The sequence below is a fragment of the Ovis canadensis genome, chromosome 6, assembly GCF_042477335.2.
Source record: "Ovis canadensis isolate MfBH-ARS-UI-01 breed Bighorn chromosome 6, ARS-UI_OviCan_v2, whole genome shotgun sequence".
NCBI lineage: Eukaryota > Metazoa > Chordata > Mammalia > Artiodactyla > Bovidae > Ovis > Ovis canadensis.
The window spans coordinates 105,189,024-105,210,102 of NC_091250.1; the positions used below are offsets into that span (position 1 = coordinate 105,189,024).

Below are 21,079 nucleotides of genomic sequence, written 5' to 3' on the forward strand. Positions count from 1 at the left end.
CAATTAGGGTGGATTCTGAACATTAGCAAATATTCTTTTATCTCCTAGAGATGATCATTTGATTTATATTGTTTGACTTATCCATTAGTGAATTATCTTAAAAGATTTATTAATTTTTGCCCATCTTTACATTGCTCAAGTCAATCTCATTTTACTCTATCTCTAGCCTTTCTCTCTCTCTCTGCCTTTCTCTATGAATATTATACACATATAAGTCAAATTTTTGCATTTATGTTTAGATGTGAACTGGATTTGGAACTGTCTTTTTTGGCACATACTTTATCTGGTTTTGGTGTCCAGTTATGCTCATTTCTAAGAAATGGATTAGAATTTTTTTCCTTTTGAATTCTCTGAAATAAATATTACTGTATCATATCTGTTTTGTGAGGGTTTGTCTGCGAAGTTGGAACAGGGATGGAGGTATAACCTGGTGTAGAGCTTCTCCATTTCTTTTGTTATGGGTTCATTTAAATGTGTTCTCAGCTAATCTTTGGGAGAAGGCAATGGCACCCCACTCCAGTAGTCTTGTCTGGAAAATCCCATGGATGGAGGAGCCTGGTAGGCTGTAGTCCATGGGGTCGCTAAGAGTCGGGCACGACTGAGCGACTTCACTTTCACTTTTCACTTTCATGCATTGGAGAAGGAAATGGCAACCCACTCCAGTGTTCTTGCCTGGAGAATCTCAGGGACGGGGGAGCCTGATGGGCTGCCGTCCATGGGGTCGCCCAGAGTCGGGCACAACTGAAGCGACTTAGCAGCAGCAGCTAATCTTCATTATTCATGAATTCTGTCCTTGTGAATTCACCTACATGCCAAAATTTTTTTTGTAACCCCAAAATCAATACTCACAACACTCCGTGGTCATTCCCAGAAACTTATGCATGTTCAAAGCAGTGGAAATTTAAGTTGTCTGATGCACAAGGTTCCAGCTGCAATAGAACAAGGCGATGCTCTCCGCCTTCCCACTGTAGCTCTTGTTCCGTAAAGAAATGTTCATTTAATGCCATGTTTTCTGCATTTCTGCATTTTTTGTTGACAATTTAGCTGTTTAAAATGGCCCTGTATATAACACTGAAGAATTGCCCAGTGTTCCTAAGCACAAGAAGCTGTGTTGTGCCTTGAAGAAGGACTATATATTTTAGACAAGCTTTGTTCATGCATGAGTAACAGTGTTAGCGGCTGTGAGTTCAATGTAAATAAATTGCCAATACTCAGTAGTCCCCCTTACTTCCTGCCTTGCTTCCTAAGGTTTCAGTTAACCATAGTCAAATTCCATCTGAAAATAGTAAACAGAAAAGCCCAGAAATAAACAATTCCTAAGATTTAAATTGTGCACCATTCTGATCAGCAAGATGAAATCTTGTGCCATCTTGTTCCATCGCATCTGGGATGTGAATCATCTTTTTGCCTAGCATTTCCTGTGGATTAGTCATGGTCACCAGATTGGCTGCCCTGGGATCACGGTGATTGGGTTCAAGTCACACACTGACCTCAGTGCATAAGCGTGGCGATGCTGGCCAAACAGAAGCTATAAAGTGCATCCTTTAAGTGGAAAGGTGAAAGCTCTCCTTAATAGGGAAAGAAAAAAAATCATATGCTGAGGTCACCAAGATCTATGGTAAGAACAAATCTTTTATCTATAAAATTGTGAAGAAGGAAAAATAAATTCGTGTTAGTTTTGTCACACATCAAACTGCCAAAGTTTCGGCTATAGTACATGATAAGTGCTTAGTTAGTTAAGATAGAAAAGGCATTAAAATTGCACAATTAGGTATTTTGAGAGAGACCACATTCACATAACTTTTATTACATTATATTGCTACAATTTTATTATGTTACTTTTGTTAATTTCTCACTGTGCCTAATTTATAAATTAAACTTTATCATATGTATGCATGTACAGGAAAAAATATAGAAGGTTTGGTACTACCTGTAGTTTTAGGCATCCACTAGGGGATCTTGGAATGTCTCCCCTGCAGTAAACAGGGGTGGGAGGACTACTGTATATTAAATAAGGAGTTTTTAAACAGAAACATACACAAAACAGGGGTTATGTCTTGATTTGTTGATGAACATGTGGTCGGAGACTTGTAGAAACTTTATCCTCTATTTCCTCTAGGGCAGATGATTCAATATTCGTGAATTCAGTGTTTATAACTACTGTGAATAATGAGACTCAACTATCCTTATTTATGTCAGGGCTCGAAATATACGCTTTCCTTTAAAACTTCTCCTTCACTAGTATTTTCTCATTTAGAAATAGAGTTCTGCCTGACAATATTATTATTGGACAACTAAAAACATCAATTGTGTAACTATACCTCCTTATCCCTTTAATTAATCAGTTTCGCGAAAGGATTGTTTAATTTCTTATTCTTTCCCAAGATAGTGTTCTTGGAAAATGGAGTAAGACTACTCCAGTCTTACAAATAGGCGGAGCCTAGTCAGAAGTGATTTATGTCATTTCTTTTGTTGTTGTTTTTCAGTTGCTAAGTCATGTCCAACTCTTTGCAACCCCATGGACTGCAGCATGCAAAGTTCCTCTGTTCTTCACCAGCTCTTGGAGTTTGCTCAAATTGATGTCTTGAGTCACTGATGCCATCTAACTATCTCATCTTCTGCTGCCCCCTTCTCCTTTTGCCTTCAATCTTTCACAGCATCAGAGGCTTTACCAGTGTGTCTTTTCCAATGCCATTTCTCGGCCGGGCCTATAAAATCTCCTGGCCAAAACACTCCCAATCTGAGGGCAATGTTAGAATCTATAGGTGGGTGATGACAGAGCCTTTGCCAGCCTTGTTGCCAGAACTACTGCCCGCAGGCCCAATGCCTCCCCTTTCAACAGGACTTTATTGAAACAGATTTGATCCTAGTAAGCCACTGAAGGCAGCCTTGTCTCCAAACTAATGTAGACATTCTCCCTATTGATCTCAACCTGACCCCATAATGCAGCTTCTACTTACCACTCTCAGATCTAGACTTTCAGTACATTCTCCTCCTCTCCTGATCTCTTGATCTTTATGTCAACTAAATATTCCCAATAAGTTCGAAATATCCTAATCTATCATTTCCCAAGTATGTCATGGTCTTCACCTCTAAGACTCTTTATAGATCAATATGAATACATCTAGTATGCTTTTTTTCTCTCCATTTGTTTTCAACTAACTTATATTTGTCATTCAAGACTGAAATCATTCAAGATCTTTACTCTGATATTATCTAGTTGGGATTGCAATCTCTCTTTTCTCATCCAAAGTATAATATACATATTTCTCTAACAATTTATTTTATAATGCATTATTTTGTTGTTTAATTATTTAAACTCTCCAACTAGACCTGTGAGTTCCTTAAGTGTAGCGATTAGTTTGTTCATATACACATGTACTAATTTGCGTGTGTGTTTGTGTTCAGTTCAGTCACTCAGTTGTGTCTGACTCTTTGCAACCCCATGGACTACATCACTCCAGGCTTCCTTGTCTATCACCAACCCCTGGAGCCTACTCAAACTCATGTCCATTGCATTGGTGATGCCATTCAACCATCTCATCCTCTTTCATCCCCTCCTCCTCCCACCTTCAATCATTCCCAGCATCAGGGTCTTTTCCAATAAGTCAGTTCTTCGCATCAGGTGGCCAAAGTATTTCAGTTCTAATATCAGTCCTTCCAATGAATATTCAGGATTGATTTCCTTTGGGATGGACTGGTTGGATCTCCTTGTAGTCCAAGGGACTCTCAAGAGTCTTCTCCAACACCACAATTCAAAAGCATCTGTTCTTCGGCGCTCAACTCTCAAATCTCTCAACTCTCAAATCCATACATGACTACTGAGAGTCCAGCTCTCAAATATATACATGACTACTGGAAAAACCATGGCCTTGACTAGACAGACCTTAGTCAGCAAAGTAATGTCTCTGCTTTTGAATATGCCGTCTAGGTTGGTTATAGCTTTTCTTCCGAGGAGCAAGCATCTTCTAATTTCATGGCTGAAGTTACCATCTGCAGTGATTTTGGAGCCCAAAAAAATTAAGTCTGTCACTGTTTCCACTGTTTCCCCATCTATTTGCTAAGAAGTGATGGGACTGGGTGCCGTGATCTTAGTTTTCTGAATGTTGAGTTTTAAGCCAGCTTTTTCACTCTTCTCTTTCACTTTCATCAAGAGGCTCTTTAGTTCTTCTTCGCTTTCTGCCATAAGGGTGGTGTCATCTACATATCTGAGGTTTTTGACATTTCTCCCGGCAAGTCTGGCATTTTGAATGATGTTCTCTGCATATAAGTTAAATAAGCAGGGTGACAATATACAGCCTTGATGTACTCCTTTCCCTATTTGGAACCAGTCTGTTGTTCCGTGTCCAGTTCTAACTGTTGCTTCTTGACTTGCATGCAGATTTCTCAGGAGGCAGGTCAGGTGGTCTGGTATTCCCATCTCTTTCAGAATTTTTCACAGTTTATTGTGATCCACACAGTCAAAGGCTTTGGCATAGTCAATAGGGCAAAAGTAGTTTTTCTGGAACTCTCTTGCTTTTTCGATGATCCAGCGGATGTTGACAATTTGATCTCTGGTTCCTCTGCCTTTTCTAAATCCAGCTTGAACATCTGGAAGTTCACAGTTCATGTATTGCTGAAGCCTGGCTTGGAGAATTTTGAGCATTACTTTAACTAGAGTGTGAAATGAGTGGAATTGTGCGGTAGTTTGAACATTCTTTGGCATTACCTTTCTTTGAGTTTGGAATGAAAATTGACCTTTCCCAGTCCTGTGGCCACTGCTGAGTTTTACAGATTTGTTGGCATATTGAGTGTGGCACTTTGACAGCATCATCTTTTAAGATTTGAAATAACTCAACTGGAATTCCATCACCTCCACTAGCTTTGCTCATAGTGATGCTTCCTAAGGCCCACTTGACTTCACATTCCAGGATGTCTGACTCTAGGTGAGTGATCACACCATCATGGTTATCTGGGTCATGAAGATCTTTTTTGTATAGGTCTTCTGTGTATTCTTGCCATCAGGAAGATTCCCTGGAGAAGGGAATGTCTACCCCTCTCCAGTATTCTTGCCTGGAGAATTCCATGAACAGAGGAGCCTGGTGGCCTATAGTCAATGGGGTGGCAAAGAGTTGGGCACAACTGAGCGACTAACACTTTCACTTCTACTTTTAACATATAAGTAAATATGTAAGTGTAATAGTAATATTATAGTAATGTATATAGAAAATGACAGAGACAAAATATTTTCTCAAGTGGGATCCTAAAACAATAACAACAGCAAGTGATAAAACTCTTTATTTGTATTTTGTTAGGCAAAACTTGAAAACAGTAATACAATCTGTCTTGTTTTAAGTTCTTTGAGAGCTGTGAGACTTGAGTAAGGTCAAGTAGAGAAGCTTTCTTATTAGAAAGAGTCAGTATAAATGGCCTTTCTGGTCTTTCAGTTTGCCAAGAAAAAAGCAATATAAGGCCAAGCTTTCCTCTGCTTTTCTCAATAAAAATAAATATGTTCAGAATGAAATCATCAAAAATAACTGCTTCCCTTTCTGTTTTATAGAGTCAGCTTATGGACTACATCTGCTCTAAACAGGCTATTCTATCTAGCAAATTCACTCCATGCTGTGAAATGCCAGAACCATTCCGAGGAGAATGCATTATCAACTCGGAAAATGATGACAAACCTGATCTTTCATCCCTGCCCCTTCGCAGGTTTACAGAAGATCAGTCTGTATGCAAACAATTCACTGACAAGCAAGATTTCTTCCTACAAAGGTAATAAGGCATTTTGTAAAACCTTAATAAAGGGATATTGTATTTATGGATTCTTTGGGAGAAATTGCAAACTTGAATGATGGCAGAGGCTAGTCAATATCAGTCAAAGGTTAAATGGCCAAAAAGATATGCTCTGTGGAGGCCAAGGTGGCAGCTACTATTTGGTTCTAGCTGCTTGTGGCCATCTGGGAATGCAGGCTTTGGGTGGTTGGATCAACTGCATTTGGAGGGGAGTTGAAGGTCTCTTGAGTTCTAAATGTAGAGAACCAATATAGGAATTTTTTTTAAAAAAGTGAGTGTCAAGTGTGCAAGCTTTGCTTTGAGAGACTTAGAGTCATGTTTAAGTAAGGGCCTCAGATTAGTATGGCCAGCTTTTCTGATTATTTTAATGCCTACTATCAAAGCCATTGCATAGCATTTCAAGATTAAAGAGATGGAATACTAACATCTCTGGTGCCCATGAAGAAGTACAAATTATTTGGGTCATAAAGCAAACTGATTTCAAGATGCAATATTGAGATAGTATTATTATGTGATTGAAATATTTCCAAAGTCACTGTGTAAAGTATTATTTGGAGCAACTAAATTCCAACAAAGTATAAAAATGTGAGTTTTCTTCAAAGTTTTCTGTTGAGTGACGTTAGCTATATTTCTGCAATTACATTTGACATTGGCTTATAAAAGTAAATGTCACTATCTGAACTCACTTACCCTAGACTTGCATTTGGTACTGAAAAAGTGGACAGGCACAACTTTGGGGAAATCACATTAGTCTGTGAGTTGGGAGACCTGAGTTCCAGTCTAATTTAGTCATGTATCTGCTTTGAAATGCAGTTCAAGCCATTTAATTTCCCCAGGCTTTTAGGTTCCAACTATAAACTGAGGCAGTTAGATAAGGTCCCTCCTTAAGGCACTCCAAAGGTCCCTTCTGCAATTTTATGATTCCTTTAGAAGTATTCTAGAGTCCAAATTTCTCTTTCTTATAACCCAGAAGAAGGTATAGATTATGGACAAGGGGAAGATGGTGATTTAATACTTACAAAAATTGTAATATTTATAAAATCTAGCCTCAAAGGTCATTAGAAAAAATGTTTCATCTACACACTTGAAATGAATTTCTAGTAACAGCAAGGAGAGACCCTGAGCCAAGAACTAAAGCTTATCTAAATATTTTAGGATCAAGTTTGAATCTGCCCCTCACTGCTGTGTGACTTTGGAAAAATCACGTAACTTTATTGATTTGGTTTCCTTATCTCACAACATAGCCAGAAAATCCTCCCTGCCGGCCACCCCAAATTTTCAGATACCTTAAAGTCAGTTAAAATATTGAATAAATTGCATAGATGGCTTTTGAAAGAAAAATATGACTTCAGAAACTTACTGTTTACTCTCTAATTTGCTTCATGTGGAAACAGGTTTCTTTATGAATACTCAAGAAGACACCCAGAGTTGGCAGTTCCAGTCATTTTAAGAGTGGATACAGTATATCAAAGTTTACTGGGAAAATGCTGTAAATTAGAAAATCCTCTGGAATGCTATAGCCATGGGGTAAATTCCTTTTATAAAAACCTATTTCTCATATTTGTGGTGTGATTACAAGTAGAGAGAAGTCCAGTGCTGTTAGTAGTGCCATGCTTTATAAGATAATTATGCATGTTCTGATTGCAAGCACTACACAGAAACTATGATTTCCATCTAAACCAAAGGTCACATCATTACACAGCAGCAACTCTCTGTGTGAGTCACTGGCTTATAAATTCTGTGTTTTATGAAACATTCTCTGTGCAATTTTCTCTTTTAAGTTTGCTTGGCCTGGTAGCAGGTAGCATGAAAGCATAGCCTGTTAGGGTGAGGGAAGGTTGACCAGTTCCACCAAGCAGGCCTGGACACTGTCTATTTCAAGCCAGAAATCATACTGTTGCGGGCAGTGGCTCCTGTTGTGCAGTTGACATGAAAAAGCAGGTGACTTTCCAAATCTCTGACCAGGTGATCTGTCATTCACAGGTTACCAGGAGCCAGGAGGTTCTGGCTTTTGTTATGCTAATGAGTGGCTTGGGCGTTTACAGAGAGGTGGGAATAGAGGGCAAAGGCACTTCTTGTTCTGTCTGAGTCTAAGCAGGTACATCGGGCATCTTCCTGTTCTTGGAGAGAAAGCTAAATAAAGGTGATTTAGACTTCAGTAGGTTAACAGTGGTCCCCAACCTTTTTGGCACTAGGGACCCATTTCATGGAAGACAATTTTTCCATGAACCGGCGTGGTGGGGAGGTGGGGGGAGATGGTTAGGATGATTCAAGCACACTACATTTATTGTGCACTTTATTTTTTATTCTGAGGCTCCACCTCAGATTATCATGCACTGGATCCTGGAAGATCTAGTTAGCAACCTTTCAAGGCATCACCTGTAGATTTCATAATCACCCTTATTATGATAATAGCCCCTTATAGGAGGATGGGTGTTTAGAGTTTACAAAGTAGCTTTACAACCAGTGTCCTATTTTATCCTCATGGCAGCTTGGTAAGATAGGTAATGGCAAAAGTACTAGCTACATTTTATAGATCAAAGTATTGGGTTTCAGAAGGTTCAAGTGACTAGCCCAGTGCCTCTCGGGCAAGAAGGTTTAAATCCAGACAAACAGTTTGCAAATTGGGTAAAATTTTTACTATTGAACACTGCTTATTAGGATCAGGTGGACTGGGTCTGATTACTTAAGATGATAACCAGTGTTCCTAGCAAAGAGCTAAGTCTGCCAGGCCAGTTGTATCTTCCCACTGGGATTTTATTTGCACTGTTCAAGAACTTTTTCAATTTGTATTTAGCTCTGAGAATTCCATGTGATTTCCTTCAATGTGTATTTGTGGAGTGCTTCACATCTGGCATGTGTTTTTAATAAACCTTACTTCTTAATATGTATCTTATCTACATCCATAGCTCCATATCTGTACTGTTTACATAAAAATGCTGTGTTATTAAAAATAACCAATATATACACACATATTCTGATCAATTGAACTTTGATCTATAAATTACTTTTAAGGACCTCTTTCTGGCTTGATGAAAGACTAGCTTCATACTTGTAAAATATGCCATTTAAACCCACAAATGAGTTCACATCAGAGGAAACTAAATATCAATCTGGTTGTCCCACTTTTTTTCTCCACAAAGTACACGGCCATTCCTGTTATAGCAAAATGTGTTTTCTCAACATTTCCAAACTCACTGAGTAAATAAAACCCTGGGTTTAGTAAAACAGTTACACTAAACTATTACAGAAGATGATTTTGCAATCTAACCTCAAGATATATTGTCGCAATAATAGGCAAACACTGATTATCTTTATTTTTCAGGAAGGGATATTTCAAAGAGTGGTTCGTGAAAGCCATGAGCGTGTGAAAAATCAGTGTGATTTACGTGAGAAATTAGGAGATAGTAACTTTCATGACAGGTATGCTTCTAAGATATTGTCCAGATTATGCTTGTTAGTTTTTGTTAACTTTTGCTGCTAAGAGTTGCTAAGAGTCTATATTCAACCTTAAAACCTCAGAGGCCAAGGAAAAAATCAGTTCCAAATTAACCCAGCCATCCTTATCTTGATAAGATACTTAACTACATAACCTTGTGTGCTTTTACTTTGCTTTTTGGTCCAGTTTCCAGATTCCAATCAATGCCCAGAGGTTAGGGAGCCAGCAGGCCCTGACCCCCCTTCTGCAATCTCATAGGAGCCTCTACCTTTCACCTGTACATTTAGCTTGGGGCTTTGCCTGCAATTTGGAGTCAAGGCTGCAACAGAGATCTAATCTAGGATTGCTTTGTCAGTTTCAAATCAGGTCACCATAGCACTACAGTATTTTCACCATCAAGAGTGGAAATAAATGGGTACCTTAGTTATTAGTAAGAGGGAGTGCACAAGGGAGTGCACAGAGGGAGTGCACAGAGGGAGTGCTCTCTGTGTGCAGAGAGCCTGGCAAATCCCATTTATGTCAAAGACTGTGTGCTCGGTCGCTTCAATTGTGTCCAACTCTTTGTGACCCTATGAACTGTAGCCCACCAGGTTCCTCTTTCCATGAGATTTTCCAGGCAAGAATACTGAGATTGTTTGCCATGTCCTTCTCCAGGGAATCTTCCCAACCCAGGCACTGAACCCAAGTCTGTCTGGGTCCCCTGCATTGCAGGCAGATTCTTTACCCACTGAGACACTTGGGAAGCCCATGTTAAAGATTAAGTATCAAAACATAAGCCAATTTTCAGTAATATTTAAGATCTTACTAGTGTAGTCTACTTAGAAGCAGAGTACTGGGGAAAAATTCAGTTTGATACAGTGTCCATAATATTGAACGTAAATGACTGGAATAACGGAACCAGAGAAACTATTCTCACTTCAGACAGAATATTTGTTTTTATTTATTTTCTTTTTTAACTATTGTGTTTGTTAATGTCTAGTTTAAGGATTAGACCCATGGCTCTCAAACTTCAGAGTGCATCAAAGCAACCTGGAGGATTTGTTGAAACACAGCTCTCCTCTAGAGTTTCTGAGTCAGTAAATCTGGGATGGTGCACGAGAATACGTATTAATATTTCTAACAAGTACCCAAGGATACTGATACTGCCAATCCAGGGGTCATACTTTAAGAAGCAGCTACATTATTTCCCTAACTCCATTATAATATAAATGCAATAAATGATCCTGATATTCTATTGTCCTCAAATCCAGTTTGTAGTCATCCTCATTCAAATCTTTCCCTGAATTCCTCATTCCCCACTACTCTCCTAGTTCAGGCCACCACACTCTCTCACTTGAATTACTGGCATGGGTTTTCCTTCCCTGACTCTGCCTCTTGCCACCTCCAATTGATTCTTTATATAGCAACCGTAATGATCTTAAAAGCATTGTAAAGCTGCCTCTAGAGTTAAGCTTTCTTCTTTCCCCTCTTCAATGTCCAATCCCCCCAGTTAAGAAAAACAAAATCTCACTCAGTGACTTTCTAAATGCTCCACTCTTACTTTTAATCCCCTTCCCATGGGTCATTTTTAGTTATCGTCAGGCTCTCAGCTCACATGTCATTTCCTCTGGGAGGCCTACCTGACCTCCCTGGGATGGAATTAGATGCCATTCCATGCATACCTATAGCATTCTGTGTTCCTCTCATCACACTGAGTGTACTGTTTTATCTCCCCAACTAGGGTGTGAGCCCATGAGAGCAGGAAATGTTTCCTGATCGCTGCTGTAGCTTCTGTTCCTACATATCACAGACAACCAAAACATGCCCTGAAGACCTGTGCATATATTTATTTCAGAAGCTGTTTACTTAGAGTCTGATTTTACAGTCACCCACATTAGCTATCATACAATCCTTGATCCTATGTAGAAAAAACTGGATCAGAGTGGAGCAATGTATGATGTGGAAAGAGAATTCTGGGTCTACTGAAGAAGCCACTGGACCACCGAGATAGGAACTAAAAGAAAAGACTTATGCCCAATTTAATAACTTGCTCATCCCACATCAGAGACAAATATCAGATGATGACAAATACTTTGTTCATTTGAGACACAGAGTCATTGCCAGGAATAAGAAAACATTATTCTTTCAGGCTCATAGTCCTTTATACGAAGAAAGCCCCACAGCTGTCTGCTCAGGAGTTGATTGTACTCACGAAGAACATGGCAGCTGCCACCGCCAAGTGCTGCCCACTGAATCAAGAGCGCCAGTTTGTCTGCATGGAGGACACGGTAAGCACATCCACATCCTTGGCTGCATGTTTGCCTGTCGAGGGAAGTTCTGAACTCCAAGCCCCAGCATCAATCTCATGTCGGTGGACACTTCTGTGTCACTGCTGCTGCTGCTGCTGCTGCTAAGTCGCTTCAGTCATGTCTGACTCTGTGAGACCCCATAGACGGCAGCCCACCAGGCTCCCCCATCCCTGGGATTCTCCACTGGACCCTAATAATTCTGTCCTTGGGAGAATTTCTTTCTGGTTGGTTCATGCCAATTGTCTTTGATTGACAGCAGTGGTAAGACCGTCACTTTGCAAAAACAGGATGTCGGATTCATCAGACCTCTGCCTGGATCATATCTCAAGATCTATTCTTTGGATTTTCAAGTCAACAAAAGTGATTTTGCTGATTTCAGACTAACTCATCCTAATCAAAAATGTAGTAAAAAACAGCCAGTTCTCCTCTGTGTCTCTCCTTTACTCTCACACAATTATCATACTCACAACACCTTCAGCACCAGATGTATGAGTATTTTTTCTGATAAAATATAATTAAAAATTTCATTATCTAGCTCTGTCTTCCTTTTATTTTAAATTGTTATTAGCCATCATGCCTTCCTTAGGGAACTTGTGGTTTATATTTCTAAAACCTTGCTTTTAGGTGATCTCTTTGGTTACTGTGAAAATGGATAAAGTTGTAAATTGAATGCTGATGCTCCGTGGTTTCAGCCACTTCCTCTCCACATACATAAGTGACAGGGTATTTGTGTGGTCATACTCAGCGGGGAATAGAGCAGGCTTGCAGTCAGCATTAGAGTAAGTATCAGACACCACAATGGGAGCAAAGCAAGGTGACTGTTCAATAAGGAGACAAGAAAATTAAAGAGGTAACTGAAAGAAGATTCAGGGATTCCTTTCACCATTCATTTATTCATTTTTTCCAATAATTCAACAAATGTTTATATAGGATTTGCCATATACCAAGTTTGATGGTGGTTACCAATGTTCAGTCATAAAACCTAGAAACACATTGGATTTGAGCTTTTTAAGTAAGAAATCCAATCATCAATCTTATATCTGGATCAAATTAGCAGTTGTGTTGACCAGAGGCTTGATTTTAACTTGATGCAGCATAAAGAACTCCTGCCTCACTTGTCTGTAAACTGGGCTGGGAAGGAATTTGAGAGGTGGGGTCCAAGGTAATTCACCTTGAGGATAATAGGAAGGTGGAGGTCAAGGCTGAGAACTAGGCTTCATCTGACACTCTTGCTCTTTCCCAGATGATACAATTCAGGTGAGTTTAGCAAAAACTAGAATTTGAGAATTGTTTTCTATGGATAAAAAAAATAATGCTAATGACCACAAAACTTATGGCTCTTATTGTAATTCTTCTCTGGGGAAGGCAAAGTTAATTCTTGGAGCTTTATGCAGAAGGCACGAGGCGGAGCCCATCAATGCTGCTGTGGGTCACTGCTGTGATGACTCGTATGCCTTCAGAAAGCCTTGCTTTGATGACCTGCAAGTCGATGGAACTTACGTCTCTCCACCTTTATCCTGTGACCAAGTCATCAGCCTTAAAGAGGACTTGTGCAAAGCTCCAGAGGAGGAATTACAAACTGAAAAGCGGAAGTAAGGATCTTTCTGTACACATAGCAACAGCAATGATGAATACACAATTAACTGAAATCACTCCACCTCCTGACCGTGGGACAGCTTCCCCTGTAGTTTCCACCTAACCTTCCCACTCCCCTCATAGGCTCCGCGTCTTGTCCTCAGGAGAAAGGAGACTGGGCCCCATAGTTCTTTCTCCCTCAAGATCAACAGAAGCGCTAGCTTACTTCTAATTAAGTTATTTATTCTAAGACTTGCTCTTGCAGGGTCTAAATATTATTAGTCCAAGAATATCATCTTTCCAAGTGAGGCCAAGTTTAGTCCAAGAATATCATCTTTCCAAGTGAGGCCAAGTTTTTGTTGCCTTGAGAATAAACACATTCTTGTGGTCAGCAAGCACAAGGTTGTCACTTGCTCTGTTCTATCACAGTACTTAAATTCATAAACCAACCGACATTTGAAGTCCTTTCTTAGCTCCCAAAGTGAACTGATCACAAACTAGTCTTTAAAACTTTTCAGTAAGCATCTGATGATCATTGTAACACTTAGTTAACCATTCTTTCTTTAGTCTCGGCTAATGTGAGCATATAATACTTTACTTTCAGAGTTCAAGATTTGCTTTCCCTTGAGGAAATTTTCTGGTACAAACAGGCATCCTTTATATATGTCATCTTACCAAATCCTGATCACAGATTTAGGAGGTAGATAATATTATTACCTCATTTTAATTGTGAGGGAATTGAGGCTAAGAAGGCAAGAAGAACTGGTATGAGATCATGCAGTAGGTAATAAGTTGCTGAACTGGAATTGGTACCCAGGCTATTTGGCTCAGCGCACATATGCTTAACAACCAACATGTAGCTGTTAGTGTGTCCTTGTCAAAGGGTTATAATGCTGGTTATAATTTTTAAAACTTGAAACTCTTCATGTAATAAAGAGTTAATAAAAAGTATGAAATACTAGGAAGCATTCCTGTTCTGGTAAATTCATGGTGTTTTCTGTATGGAGAAAGCAATAACATAGAGACTGATAATGTAGGGATTTTTAGAACATTCTGGGAAAATATATACTGGGAAATAAGAGCCAGGTTGGACAAAGCCCTCCATTTCCTGGGAAGTGGTAGGGGCTCTCTCCTATACCGTTCTGGCTGATTGTCAAAGCATAAGTCCTCATACAAATGAAAAGATAAAAAAAAAAAAATGAAGTTTCCTGGAAGGAAAAGACAAAATTCAGCATGATTATAAAGAGAAGGCAGAAATAAAGTTATGCAATAAGATAGAGAAAATAGAAAGAGAATGCTGGTTCAAGAGAAAAGAATTTAAAATCCAGTGAAGAAAAATGCAGGGTTGAAGGGTTAAGACTTAAGATAGAAGGGTTAGACATACTATAGTTAAAACTTAAGATTAGAGTGTGCTTCAAATAAAAGGATGGATGGATGTAATGAAAATAAAAGATCAATATCATTGAGATGAAGAACCGGAAACAATTTGGTGTTGAGGATTAAAAATAGGATCTAAGATTTAAAAAGGTAAATTGAAAAATTGAAAACTGAAGGAATACATAGAATTAGGGGAATTTTTAATAGCAGTCAGGTTGAGAAGTAGAGAGATGGGGAGGTGGAGGTGGGAGGAAGTGGAGAGGAGATAAATCCACTGCAAGCAGATCAGGAGTACCTGACAAGTTATGGGGGGTTTGGTGTCTAGCTTCCAAATGTCACAGAGTCCCCAGCTATGGAAAAGGCAGCTTTTATATTCGGAGTGTCAAGGCAAGGTAACACGATGCTGATACCTCTGTTCTAAATCTCATTCCCGGACTTGCATTCTCATAATGGGAGCCTTTTTCCCCACTTAGCTATCCTACATCAGTGAGTGTTTCTCCTTGTTTAGATAAGCTGCTTCTGTCTGCTCTGGAAGCTCAGTGGTCCCTCTGTTGGTGGCTCTGGGGAAGTGCATGCAGAAGCCAGCTGCAGTTCAGCTCAGTTCAGTCGCTCAGTCGTGTCCGACTCTTTGAGACCCCATAAATCGCAGCGCGCCAGGCCTCCCTGTCCATCACCAACTCCCGGAGTTCACCCAAACTCATCTTCATCGAGTCGGCAATGCCATCCAGCCATCTCATCCTCTGTCGTCCCCTTCTCCTCCTGCCCCCAATCCCTCCCAGCACCAGTCTTTTCCAACGAGTCAAGTCTTCTCATGAGGTGGCCAGAGTACTGGAGTTTCAGCCTTAGCATCAGTCCTTCCAATGAACACCTAGGACTGATCTCCTTTACAATGGACTGGTTGGATCTCCTTGCAGTCCAAGGGACTCTCAAGAGTCTTCTCCAACACCACAGTTCAAAAGCATCTTTCTTCACAGTCCAACTCTCACATCCATACATGACCACTGGAAAAACCATAGCCTTGACTAGATGGACCTTTGTTGGCAAAGTAATGTCTCTGCTTTTGAATATACTGTCTAGGTTGGTCATAACTTTCCTTCCAAAGAGTAAGCATCTTTTAATTTCATGACTGTGATCACCATCTGCAGTGATTTTGGAGGCCCCAAAAATAGTCTTACACTGTTTCCACTGTTTCCCTATCTATTTCCCACGAAGCGATGGGACCAGATGCCATAATCTTCATTTTCTGAATGTTGAGCTTTAAGCCAACTTTTTCACTCTCCTCTTTCACTTTCATCAAGAGGCTTTTTAGTTCCTCTTCACTTTCTGCCTTAAGGGTGGTGTCATCTGCATATCTGAGGTTATTGATATTTCTCCTGGCAATCTTGATTCCAGCCTATGCTTCTCCCAGCCCAGCGTTTCTCATGATGTACTCTGCATATAAGTTGAATAAGCAGGGTGACAATATACAGCCTTGACCTACTCCGTTTCCTATTTGGAACCAGTCTGTTGTTCCATGTCCAGTTCTAACGGGATTGAGGACAGCACAAGAGTTCAGTGTGTCTGAGGCACAGGTGAACGAGAGGAAAGAAATTCTGGGGATTGAGACTTGAGGGGCAGGGAGGAGCCAAGCTATGAAGACACCTGCAATCCCAAAGCTTGTGAGGAAAGAGAAGAAGGGTACCTATGAGGGAGCCTGCCTACCTCCTCTGTCTTCTCTATTATTGTTTAATCTACAACTCAAATCCTCAGGGAAGTTATAAAAATGCTCATCCATTATTTACTGAATGAGTAAATGGGTAAATAGGTAGGAAGTTGTGACAATGTACCATTTATTGTGGGAATCAGGGAGAAGGGAGACAACTGTTGGAAACAACCAATAATTTGAAACAGACAGTTGCAAGTTGTGCTATTACTATAATTATTCATTATCTTTGCCATCGTTTGGTGAAATAATTAATATAATTACTCATATTATTTTTGCCATTAATGTACTGGGTGCCTTCAGTATGTTGGTTACTGTACTCAGTCTTTTAACAGTAATGTTTGGTCTTTACAAAAACCTTGCAAAGTACTGTTTGCTGTTGTTCAGTCACTAAGCCGTGTCTGACTCTCTGCGACTCCATGGACTGTAGCCTGCCAGCTTCCTCTGTCCATGGGATTTCCCAGGCAAGAATACTACAGTGGATTCCATTTCCTCTTCCGGGGGATCTTCCCGGACCAGGTATTGAACCCACATCTCCTGCATTGGCAGGCGAATGCTATAGGTGTTCAAACTCTCTTTTTGTAGATGAGGGTCAGAGAGGCCAAGTATTTTACCCATCATCAGACACACTAGTGAGTGGAGGACCTAACTTGAGCTGAATTAAGTTTGACTGCAAAATTTGTGCCATTTTCATGACATTGGAAGGAAAGAGAAGTCCAGATTTTGCATGAACTTGTGGTAAAGCCTCTGCCCCTCCTGTACTGGCTTTGGCTACTTAGAGTTCTAAATTCATAGAAGCCCCAGTAGGTGCTGGAAAATAGGGTAGTCTCTCTATGTAGGTACACGTGGTGGTTAGTTTTTGTACCCTGGGGCTGAAGCTATCCTGTGCTTTTATAGGTTGGTCAGTGAATTTCAGCATCATGAGCAATACTGGTTCTGTGGGAAAATATATTCTGAGACAAAATTCACCAAAATTCCAGTGGAAAATAGCCTACATTTCTCACTTTGAATAATCAATGTGTTAAAAACTGATAATTAGTATTCAAAGATAGTATCAACTGTTTTGACTATGCATCATACATAACCGCACAGACTTGAATGATACAGAAACACAAGGCAGTGTTTCCTCTCAAGTGGGATCAAGTTTAGGTCTAATGGGAAAGTTGAATATGTGCATACATCAACTATACTTTAATAAAAAATAATTTAGAAAAAGGTCAAATATATGCAGAACAGTTGGATAGGAAAAGAAATGCTTATACTATTGTGCTGCTAAGTTGCTGCTAAGTCACTTCAGTCGTGTCCGACTCTGTGTGATCCCATGGACGGCAGCCCACCAGGCTCCCCTGTCCCTGGGATTCTCCAGGCAAGAACACTGGAGTGGGTTGCCATTTCCTTCTCCAATGCATGAAAGTGAAAAGTGAAAGTGAAGTCGCTCAGTCCTGTCCGACTCTTAGCGACCCCATGGACTGCAGCCTACCAGGCTCCTCTGTCCATGGGATTTTTCAGGCAAGAGTACTGGAGTGGGGTGCCATATTTCTTTGTAAAATTTTGATATATTTTATTTTTAAAGTAATACATAATCACTGCAGAAAATTTAGAAAATACAGAAAAGAGAAGAAAATCATAATACTTTTATTCCAACACTGCAGAAATACCCATAATAAATATATATACAGTGTAGAAGTATAGAATGTCATACACATATACAAGTTCACATTCCCATGGTTGCCCTCTGTCCCTCCATCTATGGTTTGAATGCTCAATAATGCAAGCTTTGCACTCATGCTACTCCCTGCTTATACAGAGCTTCAGTTCCAGCAATTATGTCTGAGTCCTCAGGGGAGCGCTTAGGAAATTCCTGTCGCCTCACTCCCTGAATTCTCCAGGCATGATCCTTGGCCCCACTCCCACACAGGGAGTGGGATCAGCCACTGGGATCAGCCATGCCCTCCAGGTTCTGTGGTCTCCTGTTCAGCAGCAGACTACATCCCTTTCAAGGGATGACGAAGTTGCTTTATGTTTTGTTGTTCAGGGAAAAAATAATATCTTCCCCAGACCCCAGGATTGTATTTGTTTAGTCAGTGTTGTGGGAGAAGGCAATGGCACCCTACTCCAGTACTCTTGCCTGGAAAATCCCATGGACGGAGGAGCCTTGTGGGCTGCAGTCCATAGGGTCGCTAAGAGTTGGACACAACTGAGTGACTTCACTTTCACTTTTCACTTTCATGCACTGGAGAAGGAAACGGCAACCCACTCCAGTGTTCTTGCCTGGAGAATCCCAGGGACGGGGGAGCCTGATGTGCTGCCGTCCATGGGGTCACACAGAGTCGGACACAACTGATACGAATTAGCAGCAGCAGCAGCAGCCGGTGTTGTGTCAGCGCTGCTTGTGACTTAATGGTGTGCAGGACTTCAGTGAAAGTACTCACAGAGCCCCCTTTCAAAGCATTATCCTGATTCCACATAACTCAGAATCGAGTCTAACGGAGGCCCAGCTGGGGAACCGCTGAATTTCTCCTGTCTTCTACGCCCAGGCCTTTCTTAACGGGCGGAAGTCTGTGAACCTGACTTCTTGTCTCAGGACAAGTTCTCATAAGCAGTTCTCAATCCTCAAGTGCTTTCTGAAAGGGAAGCTCACTGCACTGGCTTTTTATATTTGCCCAGAACTATACTATACCCAAGGAGTTGAAACTACTCCTACAAAGTGGAGATGACAAAGAGCCTTATTTTAAGGAGGTGACAGAGGGCAGTACATTAGGTAGCATTTATAAATTATCAGCACATTGTCTGAAACCTAGCAAATATCAATACACTCAAAAGATGTTGGCTGTTTCATTGTTTTTTTTTTTTTAATGTAGTTAAAAAACATAATGCACACAGTTTTCAAAACAGCCATTTTAATGGTTTGTTTTTTTTTTTTTTTAATATTCCAGTATGTAGGTACAATACTCAGCAAAAAAGAATCTGCCTGCAATTCAGGAGAGGTGAGCTTGATCCCAGAATTGGGAAGATACCCTGGAGAAGCAAATAGCAACCCACTCCAGTATACTTGGCTGGGAAATCCCATGGACAGAGGAGCCTGGTGGGCTTACAGTCCATGGGGTTGCAAAAGAATCGGATATGACTTAGTGACTAAATGACAACAAGAATACGTGGGTACAATAATGAATTTATTCCCTGTTGCTGGGCATGAAACTTGTTTTTAATTCCTAAGTGTCATAAATTGTGGCAATGAATATTTTTGTACATCTGTCTTTGTCCCCTCTCTGATTTTTCTTTCTAGATTCCCAGGACTTAGAATTAGGGGTTAACATGGAGTTAATTAGAATCTCCTAGTCCTTTGACTGTGTTTCGCTGGTGCTCAGAGGATACGGTGATTGCGTGCTTCTCAAACCCACCTCCTATTGTATTAATAATAGTTTCTGAAAAGAAACTTGGCTTGTGTTTCCTTATTCTTTTCAGCCTTTCTGATGGTCCACCTTCGTCCATTATCAAGGCGGGGCTAGGGTGGAGGTGGGAGAGGGTGGAGCTGAAATGGGAAGATCAGAGGCATGTTCAAAGGGCCATCCAGTTAAGCTAAGTATCTGTTGGATTGTTTAGAGGGATCAGCGTTCTACGGCCATCTGGCCAGAGCTGTTTTTGTGAGTCCTGTGGGCACCACTTGGATAAGCCAAGCCTGGGAGCTGCAGAGGGCCACCTTGGCTTGTCCACTGTCCCCAACTGCACTCCTGCTTCCCTGCCTGGGCCGCAGCTTGCTTTGCCCAGTGCCTGCGGTGGTGTCGCATACACGTTGGAGACTTCACGGTGGACGACTGTCAGGCAGCAAAGGCTTGGTGGCATCTCAGGCCAGGAGTCAGGAGACTCAGAGTCACCTTGCTTTGGGCCAGCTGCCTGCACTGAGACCTCAGGGAGAAGAGAAGGGCTTGTCACTGGGCTGGACAGTGAGACTGATGCGGTACACACCTGCTCTTCTGCTGACTGGTCCTTCTTCACCATCATCTCTAGCTGGTGGGAACTGGCACAAACCGTGTCTGCCAGCCACCCAGGGCAGCCCAGCCTAGAGGTGGGGCGGGGCTGGAGTTCTCTGTCTTGTGATAGAAGACTTATATAATATCCTTAATTTTGCCTCTTGGTAGAAAAAGCCTAAAATATTAATATTTGTTGGATCCCTGGTTTAGAGTATCATAGAAATAGCTACTTGAAGCTTTGAGATATTTTTATTATACCTGTTCACCAAATAAGGCCACTAGGTGTTTTCAATTTGAATTTGAAAATGAAGACCAAGCAAAGGTTTTTTGGGGGGTAAGCAATAATATATGGATTAAGGTACATTTTCCCTACTCTTCACACCTTGTTTTCTTTGTAGTTAAATCTTTCTTGATCAGAAAAAAAAGACAACATATTTTATTAAATAGATAGACACTAGGTTGTAATTTTGGATATGCAAAGTGATTGAATCACTGACATGTATATGGTTGTTGGGAAACTATTCTATAAGAGACATCTGAGTTGACTGTCAAACTACTAAAGTTTCAAATTAGTGTATTGGCTTTATCATTAATAACATATAAAGGGCCCTCAATGTCCAGGTGTGTTATATTTGAAATACTTATTGGGAAGTTAGTTTTTTAGGATAAATGTTGTTCACAAGAAAATACTATAGGGAAAGCTAATGTATTGTATAACCTGTTTTCTACTAAATGTAATAAAAATAGAAAAAAGCATTTGTTCTAGTAATAATTACATAAAGATAATTAAATTTACTATAATAGGTATATTGATGAGATGTGCTTGAATAAAAATGTCAAATAAACATGAAGATGGAGATAGACATTGTGAAAATTGTGAGAACATCAGGTCATTTTCAGATCCTTTAAACTTGAGAGTGAGAGCTATGCAAAGGTGTGGGTGGTGTGCAGC

The 21,079-nt window shown here is 40.4% G+C and overlaps 1 protein-coding gene across 2 annotated transcripts in view; it reads left to right on the plus strand.

The window, feature by feature from the left end:
- The window catches only part of LOC138442623 (alpha-fetoprotein-like), a 48,808-nt gene that overhangs the window by 19,119 nt on the left and 8,610 nt on the right, over nt 1-21,079 (plus strand). Inside the window, exons 8-13 of one of the 2 annotated variants that reach the window (XR_011257792.1) lie at nt 5,540-5,754; nt 7,170-7,302; nt 9,101-9,198; nt 11,343-11,481; nt 12,868-13,094; nt 19,093-19,143. Coding sequence is in view for 1 of the 2 variants with exons in the window: in XM_069594345.1 (XP_069450446.1) it covers nt 5,540-5,754; nt 7,170-7,302; nt 9,101-9,198; nt 11,343-11,481; nt 12,868-13,094 (812 nt within the window). In the remaining variant the exon portion in view is untranslated. The remainder of the gene's footprint in view (nt 1-5,539; nt 5,755-7,169; nt 7,303-9,100; nt 9,199-11,342; nt 11,482-12,867; nt 13,095-19,092; nt 19,144-21,079) is intronic. The other variant, XM_069594345.1, reaches the window with a different exon arrangement.